Raw genomic sequence first — 22,602 nt, forward strand, 5'->3', positions numbered from 1 at the left:
AGTGATTAATAACCGGCCGCTCATACTGGCACCTGTACGGGGGAGTATGGCACACGTCAGCCCCTTCACGGGAGGTCCAAAGGGACTTGGGCGTGATGCAGATATTTCTGCTTAGTGCTGGCAGCTGAACGCCCCATACCCTGTCTGGAGAAGGACGAAAGCTTGCTTAATTTGAACTAGACACTGTTTTGGTTTTTTAAAATATTTAATAAATAATTACAGCTGATGTAGGTAGCAATGGGATTTAGCAAGGTCAGAATCTTCTCAGTGCTAGCCAGGCTCTCCCGTGCTGCTTGCTTGGCCCTCCACATTGGGGACATTCCTGCGCTTTCTTATCTGCATGTCTTCATCCTGAAGAAGAAAAAAAAAATAAATAGAAGCGCACAAATTCATTGTTCAGCATCCTCTCTGAGCTGCATAAAATCTGTCCTCTTCCCCTCCACCTCTTCTTTGTCCACCGACCATTACCCACCGGAGATCAGCCCAGCAAACAAAATCTTTATGCCATCACTCCAGCTCCTCACTCAAAGCACCGAAGCCATCTCGCATCCTGACCCAGGCCAGGCACCTTCCCAAACTGCTCACATGCTCCCACTGAGAAACTGTTCATGTCCAACACAACGGGCAGCTTCACCTTTTAAACCTGCCGGCCACTCTAGCCGGAGTAAGAGTGGCAGGGATACGACCCTTCCAAGGTTTGCTTCTCAGGCTGTGGGCCGCATCGTGTGAAGTCTGGCCTCAGTGCAGGTTTTCCTCAGGGTGGACCTGATGTCCCACAGAATCAAACAACTTTGGTTGGAAGGGACCTCTGGAGGGTATAATACAATTTTCTGCCCTAAGCAGGGCTAACTCTAATGCTAGATCTGGTTCTTCAGGGCGTCTATTGGTTTTCAAGTATCTGCAAGGATGGAGTTTCCAGCACCTCCCTGCACAGCCCATTGCAGTTCTCAGCCATGCTTACTGGGAAACATTTCCCCCTGTACCCAGTGAGGATTTCCTTTAGCACAAGTTGTGTCTGTCACCTCTTGTCTTTTTGCTGTGCATCTCTGCTGCTGTCTTCTCCATAACCACCCAGCAGGCAGCTGCAGACAGCAGTCAGATTCTTTCTTCATCTCCTCTCCTCTGAGCTGGAGAAAGCAGCTCCCTCAGCCTCTCCTCATTCCTCAGCTCTCCAGCCCTGACCCACCTCGCGAGCAAACCCACGGAGCTGCGTCGCCAGGTTTTAACCATGGCCGCGTTTTGCCACACACAGCACCACTGTAGACGACTGACCTGAACAGGGTGAGCACGCGTCATTTAGTGTCTGTACTACACGAAAAGCAAACTTATTTCTGCACAGTCCTCTGTAAGTCCCTTCCAGGTGCTTCTCTCAAGTATCCTGCCTGACATCTCCACCTCACACCCACCGCACACCATTCACACGGAACTCAGCAACAACACAGGCGTTGCCTGTTTCCAGGGCAGTTCGTACCGAGTCAGAGTCTTCTTCAACCTGGTTGCTTATGAAATTGATATAATCATCCTTCTGGTTGTCCAGAATTTCTTCCTCGTACTCAGTCTGGTAATCTGACTCATCTAAAGAGAAAGAAGAGAAGAAACATGGGTTTTAACTAGCATTCACAGAGCAGAGAAAATTGGAAAAGGAATGATAGCTATCTCCGTTGAGCACCGGTGCAGGGCAGGGTGACTGCTGGCCAACTTTCCGCAGCCCAGTGAACTGGGACTACTCAAACACAGATATCGGCTGTCCAGCCAGATCACAAAATAAACTGTATCCTAGATGTGAATTGGTGTCCTGGAGCCTGCTAGAATCTGAAGAGCCTGGAGCAAGAGCAGTGAGATACAAACCGTCCATGTTATTCTGGTGGGTGCCAGCTGCCCAGCCCAACGGGACACAAACGCTGGCAATGGGGAGATGCTCCCTGCCGAACGCTCTTCACAGAATAGCTGCTGTCTCCCACCCGTCAGTCCAGACAAGACCTATAGAATACCTTCAGGAGACATGCCTGTGAGCTACCAATCCAAACTCCCCTGGACACATCGGTCACAGACTCACTGGAAACAGGGTCTTCCAGGCATAGGGCGAGCTCTTCCTGCTGTGGAGATGATAATTACGTGTCTCACATCTCTGGTCCACAGGGGACAGTGACATTTACACTCCCCTCCTCTCCACCGGGGACAATCACCTGCTCTCTCTGGTAATCCAGCAGATTAAGATAATTTAGGGAAGCTCAAGAGCTGTGCACACTGGGGCACAGCAGTCAGCAGCAGGACATGCCACCAAGCCCCCAGTCCCCAGCACCGAAGCCTGCTCCCAAAGAACGAGATACATCAGTGCAGAGTCAATGCCTCTTCCAGCACCTGGAGATCCCTTCAGGGTCTGTAAAACAGACAGCAGGAGAGTCACCCGCTAACAGGACTGACTCTCTCCCACATCAACTCAACACTCGACAAATGTGCCAGGGCAGACGCCTGTCATCAGCCCCAGTACATCACCCAACGCGCCAGCGGCCACTGCAGAGCCCCATCCCGACCAAGCGTGAAACCAAGGCACGCGGGCGGCGAAACGAAGCAAGTGGCAGTTGGCCACCTTCCTTTTGCAGTTTCTGGCACGCAGTTTTTCAGAATGCAAGCTAAGGCGTTAAAATGGCAGAAAGTCATTTTTGTGTGACACTAGTTTTTCCGCCACTTTCATGAGTTAATTCAAGTGTGCTTTGAGTTGCTGAAGCAATACCTGTTTTTCAGCCCACTAGTGAAGAAAGTGGCTCGTGTTTAAACCGGAATCTTGATTAAGTATTTCTTTTGAGAACAGTCAATAGCATCTGCTCCATGCTGAAGACAACAGCACAGTCTGTTCCACAGCATTTTCTTCTAGCACGACAACTACAACCAACTGCTAGAACATTAGGATTAAAGACATTTGGTCTTATTTTTTATTTTTTTAGTATTTTTTTTACTGTGGATCAGAGAATTAGCTTTAGTTTGTATTAAAAACACTACTGATAATCTTTGATAAAACACACCAGAGAAACTGGAAACTCATCTGAACAGCACAGACAGCACAAACAATAGTTTGAAGTTTACAGCTCCAATAAAACTGACTACCATCAAAACCAAACTCCTTGATTTTCCAAGCACTATTCAGCATTTAACAGGTCTTTATACAGATACAAAAAACAAGAGAGGGGTATCCCTTCTCACATCCTTCACACAGCAACTCTGGGTGCTGGAGGACTAAAGGGGAAAGGAGAACAGAAGGTGGTCCTGCTGTCCCTAAACATCATCTTCCATTGCCCCACTCGAGGCTGAGCGTCTGGGGCTCAAGGGGCGACTGCTCCTTTACATTACAAAACCTCCCAGAAGCATCAAGCAGGACCAAGGCCTTGTTGCCCTGCTCGACACACCAACACCCAAACGCTGCAGCTCGAAAATGAGCCAGTGAAGAGGAGATTACACCACAGAAAGGTACCTGAGCCTGCCGTTAATGGGGGGAGCACATTCACAGCAAGAAGGGCATACGTCTTATGCCAAGAATCTGCTTTGTGATGCTATAGCTTTTAGCACCTCTTTTATATATGCCTAATTTCTGCAGGCAGCACCCCACATTTGAAGAAAATCGGTGCTGTGTTGCTAGAAGGTTTCCGTTTCAGTAACACTGACAGGCTTCGATGTAAATCAGGGAATCTGGTAGCTCATCACAACCTAAGGTGCATTAGTTCTTCTTAATGAAAGTACTTTTTAAGCAGCAAAGATGCAGAGGGTGACCTAGTGCCTGATAATTTTGTCCCTTGAGAGGTTCTGGGACATCTCCTGCTTCAGCTGTATTGCAAAACCAGGCATTTGACACCATGATTAACATTTCTCTTTCCCAAATGGCTGTTGCTACAATTGCTCTGCTACATGACTTGATCTCCTTCAACCATCACATGCAGCAAGCGTGCTATCTCGCCTCACACCGTGAAACCTGGCTACGGGGACAGCCCGAAGCATCACTGCTTTGAAAAATGAGACATCAAACCTGCTGTGGGAAATCACCAAAGAGCCTGTGCAACTTTGGTCCTCAGAAATTCCTTACAGGTGGGAACATGACCAGGGATGCAGCTGAGCCACCCTTGGAGGATGACATCTGTGCTCCCCTGGCCACGGCCATGGCTGCGTAAAATGCAATTACAGCTGAACAAGACAGAAAATCCCAGTCGAGGAAGTGTTTGGATGCAGAACAGAAACATGCCTACAAATACTGCAGTGGCTCAGCTGTGAAAACGAGCTTCTGTTCTCCTACAGAAACTTCTCTACCTGCTCACTGGCCGAACAGGTATCCTGGGTGCAGTGCAGGGCTTTGCCTGGCTTCCCTCTACTCACCCCTTCCTGAGGGACAGTCTCCCTTTTTTTTTTTTTTTTTTTTTTTTTTTTTTTTTTTTTTTTTTTTTTTTTTTTTTTTTTTTTTTTTTTTTTTTTTTTTTTTTTTTTTTTTTTTTTTTTTTTTTTTTTTTTTTTTTTTTTTTTTTTTTTTTTTTTTTTTTTTTTTTTTTTTTTTTTTTTTTTTTTTTTTTTTTTTTTTTTTTTTTTTTTTTTTTTTTTTTTTTTTTTTTTTTTTTTTTTTTTTTTTTTTTTTTTTTTTTTTTTTTTTTTTTTTTTTTTTTTTTTTTTTTTTTTTTTTTTTTTTTTTTTTTTTTTTTTTTTTTTTTTTTTTTTTTTTTTTTTTTTTTTTTTTTTTTTTTTTTTTTTTTTTTTTTTTTTTTTTTTTTTTTTTTTTTTTTTTTTTTTTTTTTTTTTTTTTTTTTTTTTTTTTTTTTTTTTTTTTTTTTTTTTTTTTTTTTTTTTTTTTTTTTTTTTTTTTTTTTTTTTTTTTTTTTTTTTTTTTTTTTTTTTTTTTTTTTTTTTTTTTTTTTTTTTTTTTTTTTTTTTTTTTTTTTTTTTTTTTTTTTTTTTTTTTTTTTTTTTTTTTTTTTTTTTTTTTTTTTTTTTTTTTTTTTTTTTTTTTTTTTTTTTTTTTTTTTTTTTTTTTTTTTTTTTTTTTTTTTTTTTTTTTTTTTTTTTTTTTTTTTTTTTTTTTTTTTTTTTTTTTTTTTTTTTTTTTTTTTTTTTTTTTTTTTTTTTTTTTTTTTTTTTTTTTTTTTTTTTTTTTTTTTTTTTTTTTTTTTTTTTTTTTTTTTTTTTTTTTTTTTTTAAAAAAAAAATGGTTTCACTCATTGCTCTCAGTTTGTTCAAGAGTGGAGAAGAAACTTCACTGCCCTTTCTCCCCAGAGAAGATACAGCTTCTGACCTGGAGGATCTGCCAGCCTCTGCCCGTTGGGGCCTTTCACCCTTTGTACTGACATTTCCCCCTTCTGGGATTCCCAGTCAATCACAACATGGTAATTTTCGTTTTCTTTCTTTAGAACAAAATTATTGACATAATTTCTCCACCCAGCCTGAGACTTGCAGTATGCTGTCAGGACAAGCAGAGCCTTTCTAAATCCCCGAGGTCCAAGATCTCATTCAGGAACGGAATTCCAGGGAGAAAAAAGGTTTCACCCCCTTTGGCAGTGCTGTTTCACAGCCAGGCTACCAAGAAGCACCCTGTCTTCTTACTTACACGGGACAAAAGCAGTCAGACCATCTTCACCACCATCATGAGCAGACAAATGCAAAGGCTCACCAGCACATACAAGGAACCATCTGACAGCCGCAAGGCCACCGCCAGGGAGGTGTCACCCTCCATCTGAGCTCACCTCGGTACGGACTGCTTCCCCCGTAGCTCCAGACACCTCTTTAGCAAAAGCGATGCCATCCCGGAGGCACCGAGGCGAGGCCACGTTCAGAGGAATGCCTTTACAGCCACTGCCCACCAAAAAACGGGCAAGGTGCCTGCAGGCAGCGCTCAGAGTCACCCACAACATGAATATAAAGGGTCCTTCAAGACCCGGCGCCCTCATGTGCGACTCTCTCTCCTGCCATCCTCCCCCCTCCTCTGGAGTCTCTACAACCAACAGCTTTCATCATCCGCGAGGAACGCGTGGCACCTGCCCATCCCGTCCCAGGTAGCCCCTGCACAGGCCCTCCTTAGCCCAAAATCTGCCATATCGACTTCCTGAAAGACGTGTCCCTTTGTTACACTCGTGTTCATGACCTCACCCAGCAGAAAGCAGGTCTTCCTAAAGGGGGTGAATAATCAGAAACTATATAAAGGAGGAAGATCTGTTCCAGTACACTGGTTAGATCTTAGCAGGTCTCAATGCCTGTGCCTTAAATAACCATGTTACATGAACTCTTCATTCGTATTCACAATGGCTGTTTCAACCACATTTGATTAATAATTTCTTCATAAGGCATATGATTGCAATTAGCATTTCAAATTACCACAGGGACATCTCTACAAACAGTCACAGATGGGAGGACTGCTAACTTTAGATTTCCCTCTGCAAGAACAAGAATCGGGAGGAGGGGGAGAGACTGTTTATAAAGAGCTCTACCACTGGTGAAACACTCGGAGATTTCAGGCCTGCAAAGCTCTGATCCTTTTTGTTAAGTGAGCTTCACGTATGGCACGTACAGCGAACTGCTGCACAGCGCACGGCCGAGGCACAAGGCACTCCAGTGCCTTTGTGTAAAGATGCAGGAGCCGTTACCTGTTCCTCATTAGTTCACTAGTGCTCCCCGTAACAGGAGAGTACAAAAAGCAATGGAGCCAGTGAGTCACTCCAGATCCTACTCATAACAGCAGGGAAAGCTTTAAATCAGCCTCCTCCCGTCTCAAAAGGACGCGGACCAAAGAGTGAAGCCATCGCAAGGACACGGACCAGCACAAGGGGAATAAAAGCCTGTCTTTGCAGGAGTTGCCACACGTGTTATTTCACTCAGATTAGGCTAACTTGAGTAGGGATTACTACCACCAGGAAACCACACTGGACCACACCGGTAACGGGCTGGCAGCGGATGTCTTGCCGCGGCAGGAACATCCGACTCCCACCCTCTCCCAGAGGAGGCAGCGGGAAGGGGCACGCGGAGGGTCTGGCCTGGGGCACTGGGCTGGCAGCGGATGTCTCGCCGCAGCAGGAACATCCGACTCCCACCCTCTCCCGGAGGAGGCAGCGGGAGGGGGCACGCGGAGGGTCTGGCCTGGGGCACGCTCGGGCACACCTGCAGGCAGAGGCTCTGGATGAAGCAGGGAGACGGTGCGCCGCTGCCAGCTTTGCTCAGCAGACACCGGGGCCGGCAGCTGGCCCTGAACCGCCACAATTTACAGCATGGGGTGTTAAAAGAAAGCCATTAGACAAGGGATGCAAGAGGAGCGAGCCGCCGTCCCTGCCTCGCTGCCCTTCCCAACGCTTCCGCAGCGCCAGCCAGATCACCCGACTCACCGTCTGCCACGGGTGCTTTCACGGGCTCGATCCGGGACACAATTTCTGCCAGGTCCGTAAAAGAGGTGGTGGGACAGGTCACATTCTGAAACACAGCGTTAAGTTTTAGGTATGTTAAAAAATATACACAAAAAATCCGAACATTTTTATCATATAAAAATTGTATTGAACAGACAGAAAGCTCAGACACATAAATTCTCCACAATTGCCCCCTCAAAAGCCATTACTGATCAGTGAGTAATTCACAAAACAACTCTCCTGATGCAGGTCTGGTGGCAGAGACGGGATTCCCAAGTGCAAACAGTGGGACAACCTCTAATGGCTCCTTCTCCATCCATGCAACAAGAAGCCTTATTAAAAATTTAGCAAACTATAGAAAACACCACAAAGACAAGAACCAGAGGGGCTGGACTCGTGACAGACAGTGCTCGTTTGACTTGTTTGTTCTCCACCACTGTTACTTTACAAGAGGGACCGGCTGGGCCCAGCGCAGCCCCCAGGGAGCTTTCGCCTTCCCTTGGGAGAAGGAGAAGGGGCCCCAGTGCCCAGGTGGGACACGGCACGTGGCCCAGCCCTGAGCCCGCAGAGCCATGCCGTGGGAGGCCGCACGGGCAGGCGGGCAGCAGCCCAGGCGCTGGTGTGACCAGGACCCCCCCAGGGACCCCGGCAAGCTGTGGAGCTGGACGTGCTGCAGCAAGAGCCTGAGGTACGTGGTCCACCCGCAAGGAGAAGTATTTCCCACTGTAATTCCTCTTTTTAATAAACCCTTTCTATTTTTATTCTGTCTCACCCAAGCAGTGGGTTGAGTGTTCTCTATTTTGAGAAGTTGCCTGCTCCAGTTTCTCCTCTAATAAAACCTAACTTCGGCATTTAAGAACCATTTTGGTCCTCCCACGTGCCATGCTGTGAGCAGCCCTACCTACCCCCTCGGGGCCAGGCACAAGGTCACCAGATGGAAACCTGAACACCTCTCACCTTTTTTTAAAACCAGTGATTTTAATTAGTACAATAGCAACCCCCACCCCCGAGGAGAGAGACGGGGAATTGCTGGCAGGGGACATGTTATCTGCACTGGGCTGCCGGGAATTGCTGCGACAGCCGTCTTTCTAAACGACCAGACCTGCCCACGTGCTTCCAGACAGGGCAGTTTCCTAACACAGGGTTTTTATAAGCAATTATTTGCTCTTCTGGCAAGAGCACTGATACTATGAATCATACAACCCCCGTGGGGGTCACAGCAGAAGCCCATTACAGCTGCAGCAGATTGCTCTCAGTTGACCTTTAACCCGTAACTAACTTTTGATGTAATTTAGTACAGCTAAAGCAAGGTGCTGATCCAGGACAAACAGCTGGTGGGGAGCGATGGACAGAGAAAAGCCCAGAGGGATTAAAAAATACCTGTATGAAATGAAACAGCCGTAGCTTAGGACACACACTTTAAAATATACAGAAGTCAGGAAGCTCAGAAGCTCAGTTTGACCATTAAGGAACCGTCAAGAAGGGTGAGTCAGTCCAGTCTCATTTTGAACATCCGACCTGAATGGTCCCAGTGAAGCGTTTGCAGAAGGCTGTTCCCCAGGATAGGAAAAAAAGTATCTACATCTTCATTTTATGCCATATGACTAACCGAGGGATATGTGCAAACTCTGGCCACCAAGCAGACACAGCAATGTTTGAGGCCATCGCCTGTACTCTAAAAACGTGGACTCTTACCAGGCGGACAAAGGGGCTGCACCCCGTGCTCAGGCAGACACGCGCCAGGCTGTCCTTGGGAGCACGGAGCAGACACGGACTGACTTTGGAGGGGACGAAAGTCCAGGGGCTACATGAACAGCTGAACAAAAGCCTGCAGCGACCGTCACCAAAAGGTGCTTCAGGAAAACCACCATCAGCTCACGTGCTCCCGCAGACGAGTTGTGAGGACAGATGAGTATGAAGGCAATCGTTAGTGCGACCGTACCCGCGGGAGCATCTGTTATGGTCGCTGACATACAGATGATCCTGCGTGTAAGCCGGTTAGAGGACGCTTGCTGAGGCAGCTGCACCCCAAAATCTTAGCACTGAGACTGGAACGCCACTTGTGGGAAACCAGGTGTCTTCCCACACTCGTCTGATGCTTTGCAAACAGGAATTTAATGTTTAAACACTTCTTCTTACTACTTTTAAGGACAAAACCACACTCCCATCAGTTAACATGAGGCAAAGCAGCATCTCAGATTCATTTGAAACCTACTCTAAAACCTTTCTGCTGATAGTTTTTTTTTTTCCAAGGAGGAAAGTATTCTCTTTGGCACAATCTTTATTAAATAAATTAGAGGAGAAAGACAGTTACTATTGTAGTCTGCTAGATTATATTTAGCTTTGACTATGAATAACACTTCAGTAGACAAAACTTCCCCGAGGAGATCCAATTAACGGTATTGCATTATTCTGTGCTGGGGAAGAGTAAGGGTTGTTCAAGTGAAGTTTATGTAAGATTCCTGTTGTCTCAAAAGTGCTGAAGACACAAACAAGATAAACAGTGACTGAATGATGAAAGCAAAGGAAAAGTATCTAAATGATTAAATATCTGGAATTTTTAAGTAAAAATTCAGTGCTTACAACATGGAAACAAGATGATAAGAAACCACGCTCAGCTCTCAGATGTTGAGCACTCCAGAAATAGCTGAAGAACAAAAACATCAAAACCTTCGCTAATGAAAGGCAAGTTAAAATATCAGCTGTTATCCCTGGAAGATAGCAGAGCTAAAGGACTTAAGTGACTCTAATGGACTAAGAAAAAACCAAAAGACAAATACCCTAGTGGGAGCCTTCAATACTTGTTATTTTGTAGAAATAAATCTACTGAAACAAAAAGTCAGATGAAAAAATCTTGGTTTTTACTGAACTGCAGAGTTTTCAGAGGAAGAGCAGATGATCTCCTAGGTTCTCAGGAGTACAGCCTGGAACTGAGCCTTAGCGTCAGTTTGGGGGAATGCACAAAGCTGCATGGTTCCCGCTCCTTAAGTTTGTTGACTCACTCTCCTGAGTGACCCATTATTTTCATACTCTTGGCGTCTCAGCTATCAGCACTCTCTCCTTGTTATCAAGTGCATACCCAGAAATTCAATGACAGGCTATGCCTACAATGAGTACGTGACATATTTGATCTCCAGGACAGTTGAAGAGCCATAAAAACCAGGGTAGATTGTGATAAATGTTCAACATGCTGCTTGATGCAAAGCTGTAATATCATGATTTAACTGAAATATTAGCCTGAATTACTATATCCCATATAATGGCCAATTTTAAAGAAGTCTTCTTTAAAAGAAGCATTTGTTACAGCAATGAATATATTTGAGCTTGTTACCAGCTGGTGATAAAAGTTAGAGGATGAAATAGGACATATAACCATTTTGGAGACACACACAATTTTCTCTCCCTTGACTTCTCCTTATGACTATTAATACACATAAACAAACACATATCAGCTTATAACTAGTCTGAACACAAGGTATCAGGGGTAGAATGGGGACCCGCCTTCCGCAGCTCAGACTAATGTATCTCCTAGTCCAGGTCATGTTCCCAGTAAGAACAAGCTGATGAGTTCTGGGGCTCCTCAGGCTACTCAGATCCCCAGCTATTTCTATAAAGCTCAGTCCCTCTGTGCTCCTCCCAATAGCCACTCACCCTGCCAGGCAGCTTGGGTGGGATTCATCTGATGATAGGAAGTCATCAGCGCTAGTCCCCCTTGGCTCCCTTCACACGGACGGAGCCGCGGGTGCCATTCATCTTATCCCAATGGAGCCATGTCACGAAGTGACTCACACTCTACAGAGGCTCATCTCTCTCCGGTGATAAATGGGGGTGTAGGGCAACTAGCTCAGACGTGGGTGTCATCCACCCCTTGTTGCTGGACTAATGCCCATCCCTGCAAGTACTGCCCTCCCTCTCCCCTTGCTCACGCCATCTCCCTCCTAGTGAAAGTGCTCTACCACCGATCTCTGAAAGAGCTGCAAATCCTCAGTGTCATTTTTCACCTCTATTGACTTCCTTTAGTGAGGCTCCCTATAGTTATGATACATTTTGGCAATCACTTAAAATATTACTGCTCATTCCTCTATCTCTAAAAGACGATAAAGATGAATTACTGGGTAAAACATGAAGCCTTTCGTAGCACTTGGGTTTTAAATCAGAGGAATTCAAAGGAGGGTAAGGATAATAAGCCAATATATTATAATATTGTACCCAAGTCCTCAAAAAGGTGATAATGGTTTAAAAACAACTGAAACTTCCCCGCCAAGAAATTCAGTCAGCCCACTGAGTTATGAACCAACTCTAGAAGCTGACCTCAATCCTTAAACTGTAAAACCAAGAGAATTTTATGCTACTTTTAAGTAGAAATCTTACCGGGACTGTAACCACACAGCAACACTATGCAGCCTGTAGATTTACCATAATCAGGCATTTACCAAACCGTACATTAACTGCTCAGATGTGCTGAAGCGGGCAGAACAAGGTGCATGAAACCCAGTACCTCGACAGCGCTGCAAGCTTCTGCGGAGCCTTAATGACGGCTCTACGAAATGCCTTTTCTAACAGAGGAGTGAGGAAGGAAAGCAACAAAACAAGAAATCTACAGCTTTGCAGGGACTTTAACTCTTGGCTAAAAACACATCTATAGCAAGGGTTTAATTCAGGTTTTCTGGAAGCATCTGAGAACTATCTGAGTCACATCCTGAAAGCCAGCAATGGCAGAGATCAATGCCAGCGATCCCAGTTCACATCCTCTGTGATGAGCATTGGGCAGCTGGTGGCAGAGAGCCACTGCCCTGGCAGACCAGTTTCTAGTAGCAAGAACAATATCCAGGTACTACCTAAAGTTTGTGGCACAAGAATAAATGAAAAATAATTCTTAAAAGATTACTTGTGCCTACTCAGCATTACTCAAGGAGGCAGTCCACATGTGCATTCAAGCGATGGGTACAAATGGGGCTCATCACCTGAAACCACAGACCATCCTCTCTCACAGGACCTGCGGGGGCACAGTCACAGCCCCCCCTCCAGCGCTCGGTGCAGAAGGCAGCTCAGCCAGCAGCATTTAGTGCCCTCAAGACTGCTGATGCACACAGGGAAGGAGAAGAGAAAGGTGGGCATGTAAACACGTACACATCAGCTACGCATCTCAGAAAACGCTGGTTACTGGTGAGCATCCTGCCTTCGTTCAAGGACATTTGTGTGGTGAACGATTGCAGGTTACAAGCATGGTATCAATAACCTGCTAGAATGAAACAGCAACAGGAGAGCCGCCCTACAGAGCGCTACATCGGTTCCTGGGGTTTCAGAGACCTCGTCGTACTTGCTGAGGAAACAGATGGATCTCTGCATGGGCATGCATCAGGTATCGGGGATGGACAGGCAGACGTCAGGGCTTAGGTTCTGGCAGAGCACACTGTGGCCACACTTTTACCTCATGATCAAAGAAGTGCAGGACCTCATTCATCCAGGCAATGGTTCAAGGAAAGAAGTTTCTGAAAAACTGATCATACCTTTTCTTGCCTAATATACAGTTTTAACTAACACATGCATGCTCACAATAAGGACTTGAGGCAATCGATCATTCTCCTTCGTACCCCTGCCCAGTTTCTGGGCAGTACACAATCTGGTGTGCGTCACGTAGCTCTTGCAGAATAGTGCACTTAAACTGAACACTTACATCAGTTTTGGATTTGCAAGTCTCTTGCCTGTCTCTTAGCATCTTGTCACGGACTCCACTCCTGCACCAGACATTAAATACTGTTTTCCCGTGCTGGTATCCCACTTCCTGGAAAAAACAGAGTGAGGGGAAAAAAGGTAATTAATAGCTAAAGAACCATTATGTCACATCTTTTACAAATCAGTAGGAAATCTAGAGGTCTCCTCAAAGCCAGGATGTACTTCTGATACCTTCCAGCCTCAGCTACATAAGCTGTTCAGCCGAAGAATTAGGGGAACGATTAAGCAAACAAGGTGCCATTTTAAGTCCAAATGCTAACTTGACTTTTGACCCCACAGTATGCAATGAAAACTGCCACCTGACACAACTATTTTTACAGCAGTGGCTTCAAGAATAATGCCATATAAAGAAAAGCTTAGGATGCATATGTATATGCCCTTCCAGTACTGGCTCTTTCTTTGGAAGAAGGTAACACCACAAATTAATTTGTGTCTTCTCCCCTCTTGGCTCAAGAATAGCCAAGAAAAGAAAACTTTTCTAGTGAAGAAAGGTTACCATAGGGCACCCGGTTCCAAAATCTCTTGCAATGAGTTAAGCCAGACAGCACTGAACAAGCAAGCATCAGTTCGCTCGAGCAGAAATGATGGCATAGGGACAACACCAAACCCACAAACTCCACGTTCCTCTAATTTAAAAGTATAAAGTAATTTGCGCTTGGAATAATAACACGGCACTGCGTCACGAGCATGGAAACAACTGGAAAAAATAAACCGATTGCTCCAAGTTTTACTCTTTTTCTAACAAGACAGTAGAAATGGTGTTGAAAAATCAAATCGAAAGGACAGGGCGACAGGTGTCAGGAGTCCTGGATCCTAGTTCCGGCTCTCGCACTGGCAGCACGCACCAAACCTCAGGCTTGCGTAGCAACTCCGAGTGCTGAAAGCAGCCCTGGCTGAGCTGATACTGTCTCTCCTCTGGTTTTTGGACCAGGGTTCAAAGCACGGGAGGCACTCAGGCTGGAATTCACCTCTCGTAATCTATTGTAGCTCCTCAGCCCAGGGTGGATGTGATTACTCAAGAGGAAAAGGGACCTGACAGATCTACAGCTAACTGGGTCAGATCGATCCAAAATAACTGCGAGAACCTGAGCTTCAGGAAATGACATGCAGCTGACTTACCACTCTAGGCTGATACAGAAGAGGGGTTTTGACAAGAAGAGGGGATTTTTTTTCTTTTGAGTGGTTATATGGTACCTATTTCTATTTTCTGTAAAATCCAGGTACATAGCTGAAATAAAAAAACCCGCTACTTCATAGCCTACAACGGTAAAGGAATCCCTTTCCTTTAAGGTCAGCACAGTTTGTTCCTGTGGACAGAAGTTATTTAGCTACACTGCAGGGAATGAAAATGCAGGAGGGTGCTGCCCCTCCATACCTGCAGTGTCTCGTGCCAAGAACTTGCTCACAGAAAGTGACATCCTGAGAAACCACACTTTTCTCAAGTTTTATTTCACTGAGAAAAATTTGCCTGGCGTCTTTAAATCTCTTTAATGACACCAAATGAGACAGAACAATGATTTGACAGCTTACATGAACTACCAGACCCGTTCATCAAGGTTTTCCAAATGGCCAGGGCACTACATCTAGCAAATAATATTATTTATTGGCAAAGTCTTAGATCCACCGTTGACAGACAGCACTGTTTGTCCAGGAGCTAGGGGACACCAAATATCCTTGAGAAAATATTTATATTGGGGAAATCAGCTGGTGGTTTGGAATAGCTGCTGTTTGGTCCTAAGGACTCTGTCAAATGAGAATCTGCAGGGCTTAATGGTATTACTGGTTTTGTTTAGTATTTATAAGACAGCATTAGAGAAATCAACCTGCAGCCTAATGAGTACTGTAGGTTCTATAAAGGAGATCAACTTAAAGGAAAATTGGTGGTGGTTTTTTTTTTCCACCCTAGGAGAAGAGCAAAGCTATGCAGAAACACCTGGAGATGGAAGATACTTGCATGGCTGAAGCAGGCAAAGAACGCAAAGAGACAGTAAAATAACTTCCTTGACAAGAGACAATGAGCCAGAATTGCTATCATTACCTCAACCTGAGCAGAGACGTTTTTGTTGTGAATGCTGAATTATGGCACTAAGACAATTCAACTGCACATCTGAAGTCAGTTCTTCCCATGCCGGTTTCTGATACATAGACAAACAAAACTAAACCCCAGAGCTGTGTAAGCTGGTACTACCCTTTTGTAACCTTTTTACAACGTCCTTCCACTGACATTGGTGCCATTTTCCTGATACTCTATCAGGTGCAGAGGAATTGTAGATTATATGTTTTATTAATAGAAGTGTTGAAACGTTAACTGAGCCAGATATTTTAGCACGTTGCCCTCCGTTTCAGTGATTCATGGCCTCCCCTACAGACTTCAACTCTTTCATGTGACAACGAGCTACATAATGAAGGGAGAGAAGTGACACCATTTGACAAACCCCAACTGCCCAAAGCAGCTCAGACAGCCAACAGTTTTTACCAAGCAGCTGAGCAAGAATTGTCATGAAACGGAGTGAGGCAACTGATCCATTCACAGGTCATTATATAATCAAGATTACTAACTCGATTTCTGCTGCTAATCCCATCTCACAGTCATGATATCATTCCACAGCACTATTTAGCGTCAGTTATTCATCTATGCCAACTGACTTCTCTTACTCTCCAACAGCTGAGGCACTAATTAGCACCACAAACCAGCAGATTTCTGTGGAACGGCAATACGGGGGAACTGCCTTCCCCAGGATGCACTTACACAGATTTCGTCGAATTTCCCAAAGTCCAGGGTTCCGTATCGGTCAATGGGGGGCCGGATATACTCGCAGTAATCACTGTTCTTCACCATCTCCAGCTGCCGCACGCAGCACACATATGCAAGCCGCGTCTGAATCTCTGCCATATTCAGCACCTGCCAACCAGGCCAAGCACACCAATCATGATTAATTCAGAAATTTCATTTCAGAACATATTCTGTTTTCATAAAGGAGAAAAAGCAATTTATCTATCATTTTTTTTTTTTCCCCCAAGAGCGCACAGAAGCCTGCTGAAGCCTTCACACATCAGCACCTCCATCTGTCTCCCAGGCAGTGTGGACAGCTAGCCAATGAGTCTCCATAATCCACAGCAAAAAGGGAATTGCCTTTAAACATATTTCTGCAGTTCAAGGTTGAACTGAGTCTTTCATTCCAGGATATAGTGGTACCTTAAGAGAGAGATCGGTGCTGAGGTGAGAGGGGCACAGAGATCCTTCAAGGCAGAAATCAGTGATGATCTCTGCAGTACCAGGGCAGAGATTTTGCAGAATGGTTGAGGTCAGCAGGGACCTCTCGAGATCGTCTAGTCCAACTCTCCTGGCTCAAGCAGGGTCAGCTGGGGCAGGTTGTCCAGGACCATGTCCAGTTGAGTTTTGAATATTTCCACAGATGGAGACTACGATCTCTCTGGTTGGCCAGTGTTCCACCACCCCCAGTAAAAAAAAGTGTTTTCTGGTGTTCAGAAGGAATCCCATGTTTTCATGTGTGCCTATTGCCATTTGGGCAGTTGTAGTATTTCACTGGGCACTACTGAGAAGAGTCAGGGTCTTCCATTTTCCCCCACCAAACGCTCCCACTACATGCTGGGAGCAGCATGGTCAACTCTGCCAAGGCACAGCAGGGCACTCCACAGCTGCACCAACTCCAGAAGGCTACTTTGCAGGGACATGAGACCGTTTCAGGGAAGGGAGTTATTACAGAGGAAAAAATCTAGATTACAGAGCAGTACCCACAGCTTGTAGTATTTTCCCTAACTTTGGGAAGCACAAACAAGTATTTTACTTCCAATTCCAACAGGGGAACACATTAATTGTAGTTGGGACAGCAGAAGAATAAGTAACAGAGTTGCCCTGACTGCACGCAACAAGAAAAAAAAAAAAAAAAATCATACTCTGCAGACCAGTGTTTAACAGTAGTAATAATGTTAATTACTGCCTAGTGCTAATATCTCCCTAAATCAATAGGAGATAGAAACACTGAATTACTTTTATGGGTAAAATTCTAGGACAGAAACACTGAACTACTTTATTGGTAAAATTCTAGGACAGAAACACTGAATTACTTTTATTGGTAAAATTCGTAAATTCTGACTTTATTAAAACTTACTGCACTTCTAAGAAAAGGTTTCATTGCTCTAACAATTCTACCATCCCCTTCCCAGACTGGGGCTCTACCCTCTCCCATCTCACTGCCTTTCCTTTGGTGTCAGGGCATTGCCCAGCTTGTTTTGTCCATAAGTAAGAGCTCAAACCAAAGAAACAAGATGGTCTGTCACGAAGCTTGCTCCCTGAATGAACAAGGGGAAGCTTCCAGCTCTGTACATAAAAACAGCTGCCATTTTAATATAGTTTGCAATACCTTGACTTTCTCGGCCAGTGGATTCCACCTCTTCCAGAGCAGCCACCAACCAGACAAGCAGTCACCGTAGTTGGTGAGGTCTGTCTCATCCTGGCTCCCCACATCGATCGCAATCACCACCTTTGCGCCCATGGACCTCGCAACATCAGCTAGTGGGAAAGAAGGTCGTATCAGTACCAGTGCTGCCAACCCTGGTGCTGCTCAACCAAAGCTGACGTACATACTGTTAGGGAGTATATAACCTGACATTGTACTTACCACGAGTGTCTCTGAACAGCCTCAGATATAAACATTTGCAGCCACTCTGCCGAGAGACCATCTTCCCAGGGAGGCTCCTACCCCACCTGCTCCGTTTTAATGGAGAGATCCCAGCATGCTGCCCGCTGCGCACCGACCGAGCCCCTGTGTAACCTCAGGGTGAGTTCCCATTGCTGAACGGCTATTAAACATCACTTATGGGGTACGTTTCCCCCCAGATCGGCAGGATGACCTGACTCTCTCTGAGGCCATGCTGTCACCAGGACCAATGTGAAGGCAGCAGCAAAATTGTACAGCAGGGAGCTGGGGAGAGGAGGTGGGACACACACAGCTCAGGTCCACAGTTACACCACATTAGGTATAATGCGAAAGAGCACGTTAAACCCACGTTAATTCTACCTCGTGCAGCATTTCTCACGAGAACAAAAGATCTGGGGGGCCTCTGGAGAGAGCAAGTGGCAGCGGCCTTAAAGAGGAGAGTCAGCAGTGCAGGGGTCAACCCCGCAGATAGAAAGTAATAAAGGGAAGGAGCAGCGCAGGAACCAGACAGCAAGGAGAGGCTGGGAGGATTTCAGTCTAAGAAAAGCTTTGGGATCCAAGAGAAAGATTCATATTTGGAAGTGGGAGAGAAATGAGGCAACCCTTCCTATTTCAAGGTCAGTAAAAGGATTAGCTGCAGCCTTTGGATACGGGAAAGGATTTAGGGAAGTGCCAAGGGAGGGAAGAGAAGGACATGTACCTCATAGAGTGAATTTGTATTTCTTCCACACCCCCAGAGTCCAAGATAGTTGCAGTTTCCAGAATAGTTATGCGTAGGAAAACCACAACTCTGAAGAGCCAATTTAGATGCTTAATTTAGACACTTGTTTAAATCAGATCTGTTCTGTTGGATCTATATTCCTGGGCTCGTTCAGTCTATTGTATCTTTTCCACCCAGTGTCACCTGCGTGTGTGCTCTTTGCCCTCTCCAATATGCGCAGGTGGAAAAGGTGCCTTGGCTTGCAATTCATACTTTTGCTTACAGACACAAACAGAGAATGTCAGATGCAGATTTTGGGGGTCTATTTTGTGTTATTTCCATTTCTGGTTTTTAGGCAAATACAACCCCAATGGAAAAATATACTCTGGGTTTACATTGAACATGTAAATGATTTAGGTTGCTCAGATGCAGAGTCTCTAGCTTAGATTCCTTCCTCTCTATTTGTACAGAATTATAATCACAAACCGAAATGACACCACATGTCTCTCTTCTATCTTGGCCACCCTCCTGAGCCACCCACCTTCCAATGCTTTCTGACTACAATGACAACCCTGACATAAAACACATCCCAAACACACACAAGTGAATTCACACACCGTGGACCCTTTTGGGTTCAGTCCTCAGAACACCCCAAACTCCACATCACTCTTTTGAACACCACGTGATTTACCTCTGCCATGTGCTAGGAGCTAACCAAGACACGGATGCCTGTCAGCTGAGCCCTTCAGGCTCTGGGTGACACCAGTCTGAACAATGAAGAGTTAATGCTATTGCTTTCTCAGAACTATTTCTTATTCAACTGATACTTTTTGAAGAGAAACTCAAAGATAGATAGAATATATGTTTGCAGTTTAATTTCTGCTCTCTCCTTTCAGTGAGCACTAACATAAATTCAAAATTACCTTGGAATTATATGTTCAGAATATGTCTATTAGAAAATACTTCGTAACAAAAAATAATCTTAATAAAGGCATGATAAAGCAAACACCTAGGAAACTGAGAACAATGACTCCTGGTAACCATCATGAGATTAAAGGTGTCTGCAATATTTCTCCTTGTTTCCTTTTTTTTGGGAAAAAAAAAAGAGGACAAAGTTTTGCAGGCTGTTTGATGGGCTGTGTTCTCGGTAACCTCTTCCCAACCGATCTGCGCACCTACCAGGAAGATTGTTGATATAACCTCCATCCATCAAGAGATGCCCATCCTTTGGGTCACAGAGAGGAGGCATATACCCAGAGAGGGACATGCTGGCACGGACATACCTCCACAGAGAGCCTGCAGGAATGAGAGGGAGGGAATGGCAACAGCATTAATTACTGCACTCATTAAAATAATCGGGAGATAGAGGCTCTCCTGAGAATACCATTGGAAAGTTATTAAAGCAGTTTATTATTTTCTATACCACAATCCTGGCTAGGGAAAAAAAAAAAAGAAACAAAAAAAAGGCTATTCAGACACTATCAGTCAAAGGCCTTAGAAACCACAGTTTTGAGCCCATGCCTCATATATATTGCTTTCAAGGAGATATCAGCATATGCCTGACTGTGGGGATCATCTTTAGTGCTTTGTTGAGCTTACACTGATAAGGAAAGGAAAAGGCTTCTCCTGGGGACAAAGGGATAGAAAGAATAAGCAGGCTGAAGTGCAACTAAAGCCATTATGTTCTACAGAGACCCACAAAAACCAGACTTGTAGCAGGAGCTGAACATAAAAAATATACGCTGTAGAAGCCCAAAAATTCTGTTTTCCCTGCTCCGTAATAAGCAAACATTTTCACTTGTAAAACCAGTGTGAGTACATGGTGGCGATCTTAACTCTTCTTGGGACACTTCTGTTAATAGTGCTGTAAGGAAGAAAGTTATTATCTTCTAAGCTGTTAGAAACAGAAAGTTTAATCAAGTAGAAATTGATTGGATCTGTTTCCTGTAAAACATTCTGCTTTAAGGCCCTTATTTACTGATTTCTCTCCTAACATTTGCATCAGCTGAATTGAGAAGATAAGGCATTTCCAAAGAGGCCAAGAGTTTCACCTGAGAAGCGCATCTTCTCAATAATTAAGTCCTTGGTGGTTCAAACAGCAACTCTTTCCAGTAAACTGGGAATTTATTTTTTTCTTTTCTATTTAAAATATATAACAGTTCTGTTCCTAATTATAACCTATGCACTCCTACTGTTTAGCACAGGACAATACTGGCAGATTTGGGTTTTATTATTAATAGTTTTAGTTGAGTTGGAACTTCCATCCAAGAAAAATGCTGACTTCTGGTGTTACATCCCGCAGATGAAACCAAGATGGGCAACTGCAGCAGCTGGGAACTTCTTTCCCCTCCTTTCAGTGAATTCTGGAGACAACCATAACCATTCTCCAGCTGATTGCTATCCTTACATTAAATTTCCACAGGGACAAGCAGCTGGATGGAGTGAGTCTCCTGACTTAAGTTGGCTTAACCTGCTGCAGAATAGGAATACAAAACCTCTACGAAAGGTTAATCCTTTGTCTGCTTGTTTTAGCTCCCTTGGTTGTCCGCGGTCAACAAAGCCCTGGTGTCAGTATAATTTAGCGGTTCTGTAACCCCCACCCTGACAGAAGGAATGGAGAGTCTTACCTGCGCCAGCTCAAAGGACAAAACATCAGAGACGTGGCAGCAGAGGCTTCAGCTACCCACGGGGTAGCTGGTAGGCTTCTACTTTCTTCACTGCAGCCTGAGCCACTGCACCATTACCCCAAATAGACAAAAGATAAAGCAAGCGTCCCACAGGGCTGCCACCACGTCCTGACAGCAGAGCAGACAGCTCGGATCTTTCCCCTCTGTTCAGTCAGTAAAGTACGTTACAGTTTTCTACCAGAGAAATAAAGAGGACTGGACACAAGTGAGAATCTAACCCAGCTTCGGCTTCACGCACAGGAGTCTTTTCTTGGGGAAACAGCTTCATTTATGGGGAATTTGAATCTTAAAATGTTTTGGATGCATTAGTCATGATTTATGGCTAAAACACCTGCACCTCACGGGAAACAGAATGGTGTTAATGGACCCATTTTCTCTCTGAACAGTGAATACAGCATCTCATTAAATTTCTTCCCAACAGCTCTGTTCCTTGTCGTCTGCGTACCACCACAGTTTGGTGCTCAGCAAATAACAGAGAAGGGAGAAACAAAAGGAAAGACAAATGTGAAGGCGAGGAAAATTCCAGGAACAAGGGGTGACACAAAGTCTCAGATCATTATTTATGACCTGCTGCCAGAAAGGCTGCCTACACACTCACCGTCCGTGTGGACCCTCATCGCTGAGGCAGTGATGTCGGTTGTGATCGTGAAGTAAGGAATCCACAGATCCTGCAACAGAGGAGGTCCCAATTTTACTAAATCTGTAACCTTGCACTTAAACTAAAACCCCTGTCTAACACAAACCAAAGCAACAACCTCTGTAGAAAGGACTGTAGACACAAACGCCTGCATGGATGGAGAAAAACCCGTCAGCCCTGTATTTAAGTTCATAAATTTGTTTCTTATGCAAACATTTCATGCAGAACCAAGGCAGACAAAAATCCTTCCTCCCTTTTTTTAATAGCAAGAAATGTCCAGCATATACAGCAGCACAGAAACCTCATCACTCAAACCAGGAGTTCACCTGCTTTCTGATATCTGTTGTTCTTTCAGATGAAGCGTGGGGGTCTGATTACAACTCTTATATAAAGAGATCCCTAGGCTGTTTGGCTCGCCTTTGATGTATTCGGCTTTCACCTAGTTCACTAAATACCTGCTGCTTTTGGCCTCCCCTGGAGACATGGCACTAAGCTAGAAAGACCTTTGATCTCGCCCAGTATGGTCATTCTTGCATTGCACCCAACTGTTTCCACTCAAAGTGGTGTTCATCCACTACACAGAGCAAGTCTTCCACAATCGTATTCACCATGGATGAGCATGCAACTACTTAGTTGCCCGTGAACCCAACCTAAGACTGTAGTGGGCAGCATCTTCCTTGCCTCAGTTCCTGCGAACCAAAGCCCAAGACAAAGAGAGGGAAGAACATGAGTCATGGCCTCTTGACTAAATGACTTTCAATTTGCACCTTGTGGTTATGAAGCTAGTCATTTCAGCAGG

The 22,602-nt window shown here is 44.7% G+C and overlaps 1 protein-coding gene across 1 annotated transcript in view; it reads right to left on the reverse strand.

The window, feature by feature from the left end:
- Positions 1–270: 270 nt before the first annotated feature.
- Positions 271–22,602, reverse strand: part of LOC104075915 (patatin-like phospholipase domain-containing protein 7) — a gene marked incomplete at its 5' end in the record, with an annotated part of 70,829 nt that continues 48,497 nt past the window's right edge. Inside the window, 8 exons of the mRNA XM_009576584.1 lie at positions 271–351; positions 1,472–1,575; positions 7,344–7,428; positions 13,039–13,146; positions 15,847–15,999; positions 17,483–17,631; positions 19,659–19,775; positions 21,765–21,834. Of these exons, the coding sequence (XP_009574879.1) occupies positions 271–351; positions 1,472–1,575; positions 7,344–7,428; positions 13,039–13,146; positions 15,847–15,999; positions 17,483–17,631; positions 19,659–19,775; positions 21,765–21,834 (867 nt within the window). The remainder of the gene's footprint in view (positions 352–1,471; positions 1,576–7,343; positions 7,429–13,038; positions 13,147–15,846; positions 16,000–17,482; positions 17,632–19,658; positions 19,776–21,764; positions 21,835–22,602) is intronic.

This window comes from Fulmarus glacialis, unplaced genomic scaffold (assembly GCF_000690835.1).
Source record: "Fulmarus glacialis isolate BGI_N327 unplaced genomic scaffold, ASM69083v1 scaffold12644, whole genome shotgun sequence".
NCBI lineage: Eukaryota > Metazoa > Chordata > Aves > Procellariiformes > Procellariidae > Fulmarus > Fulmarus glacialis.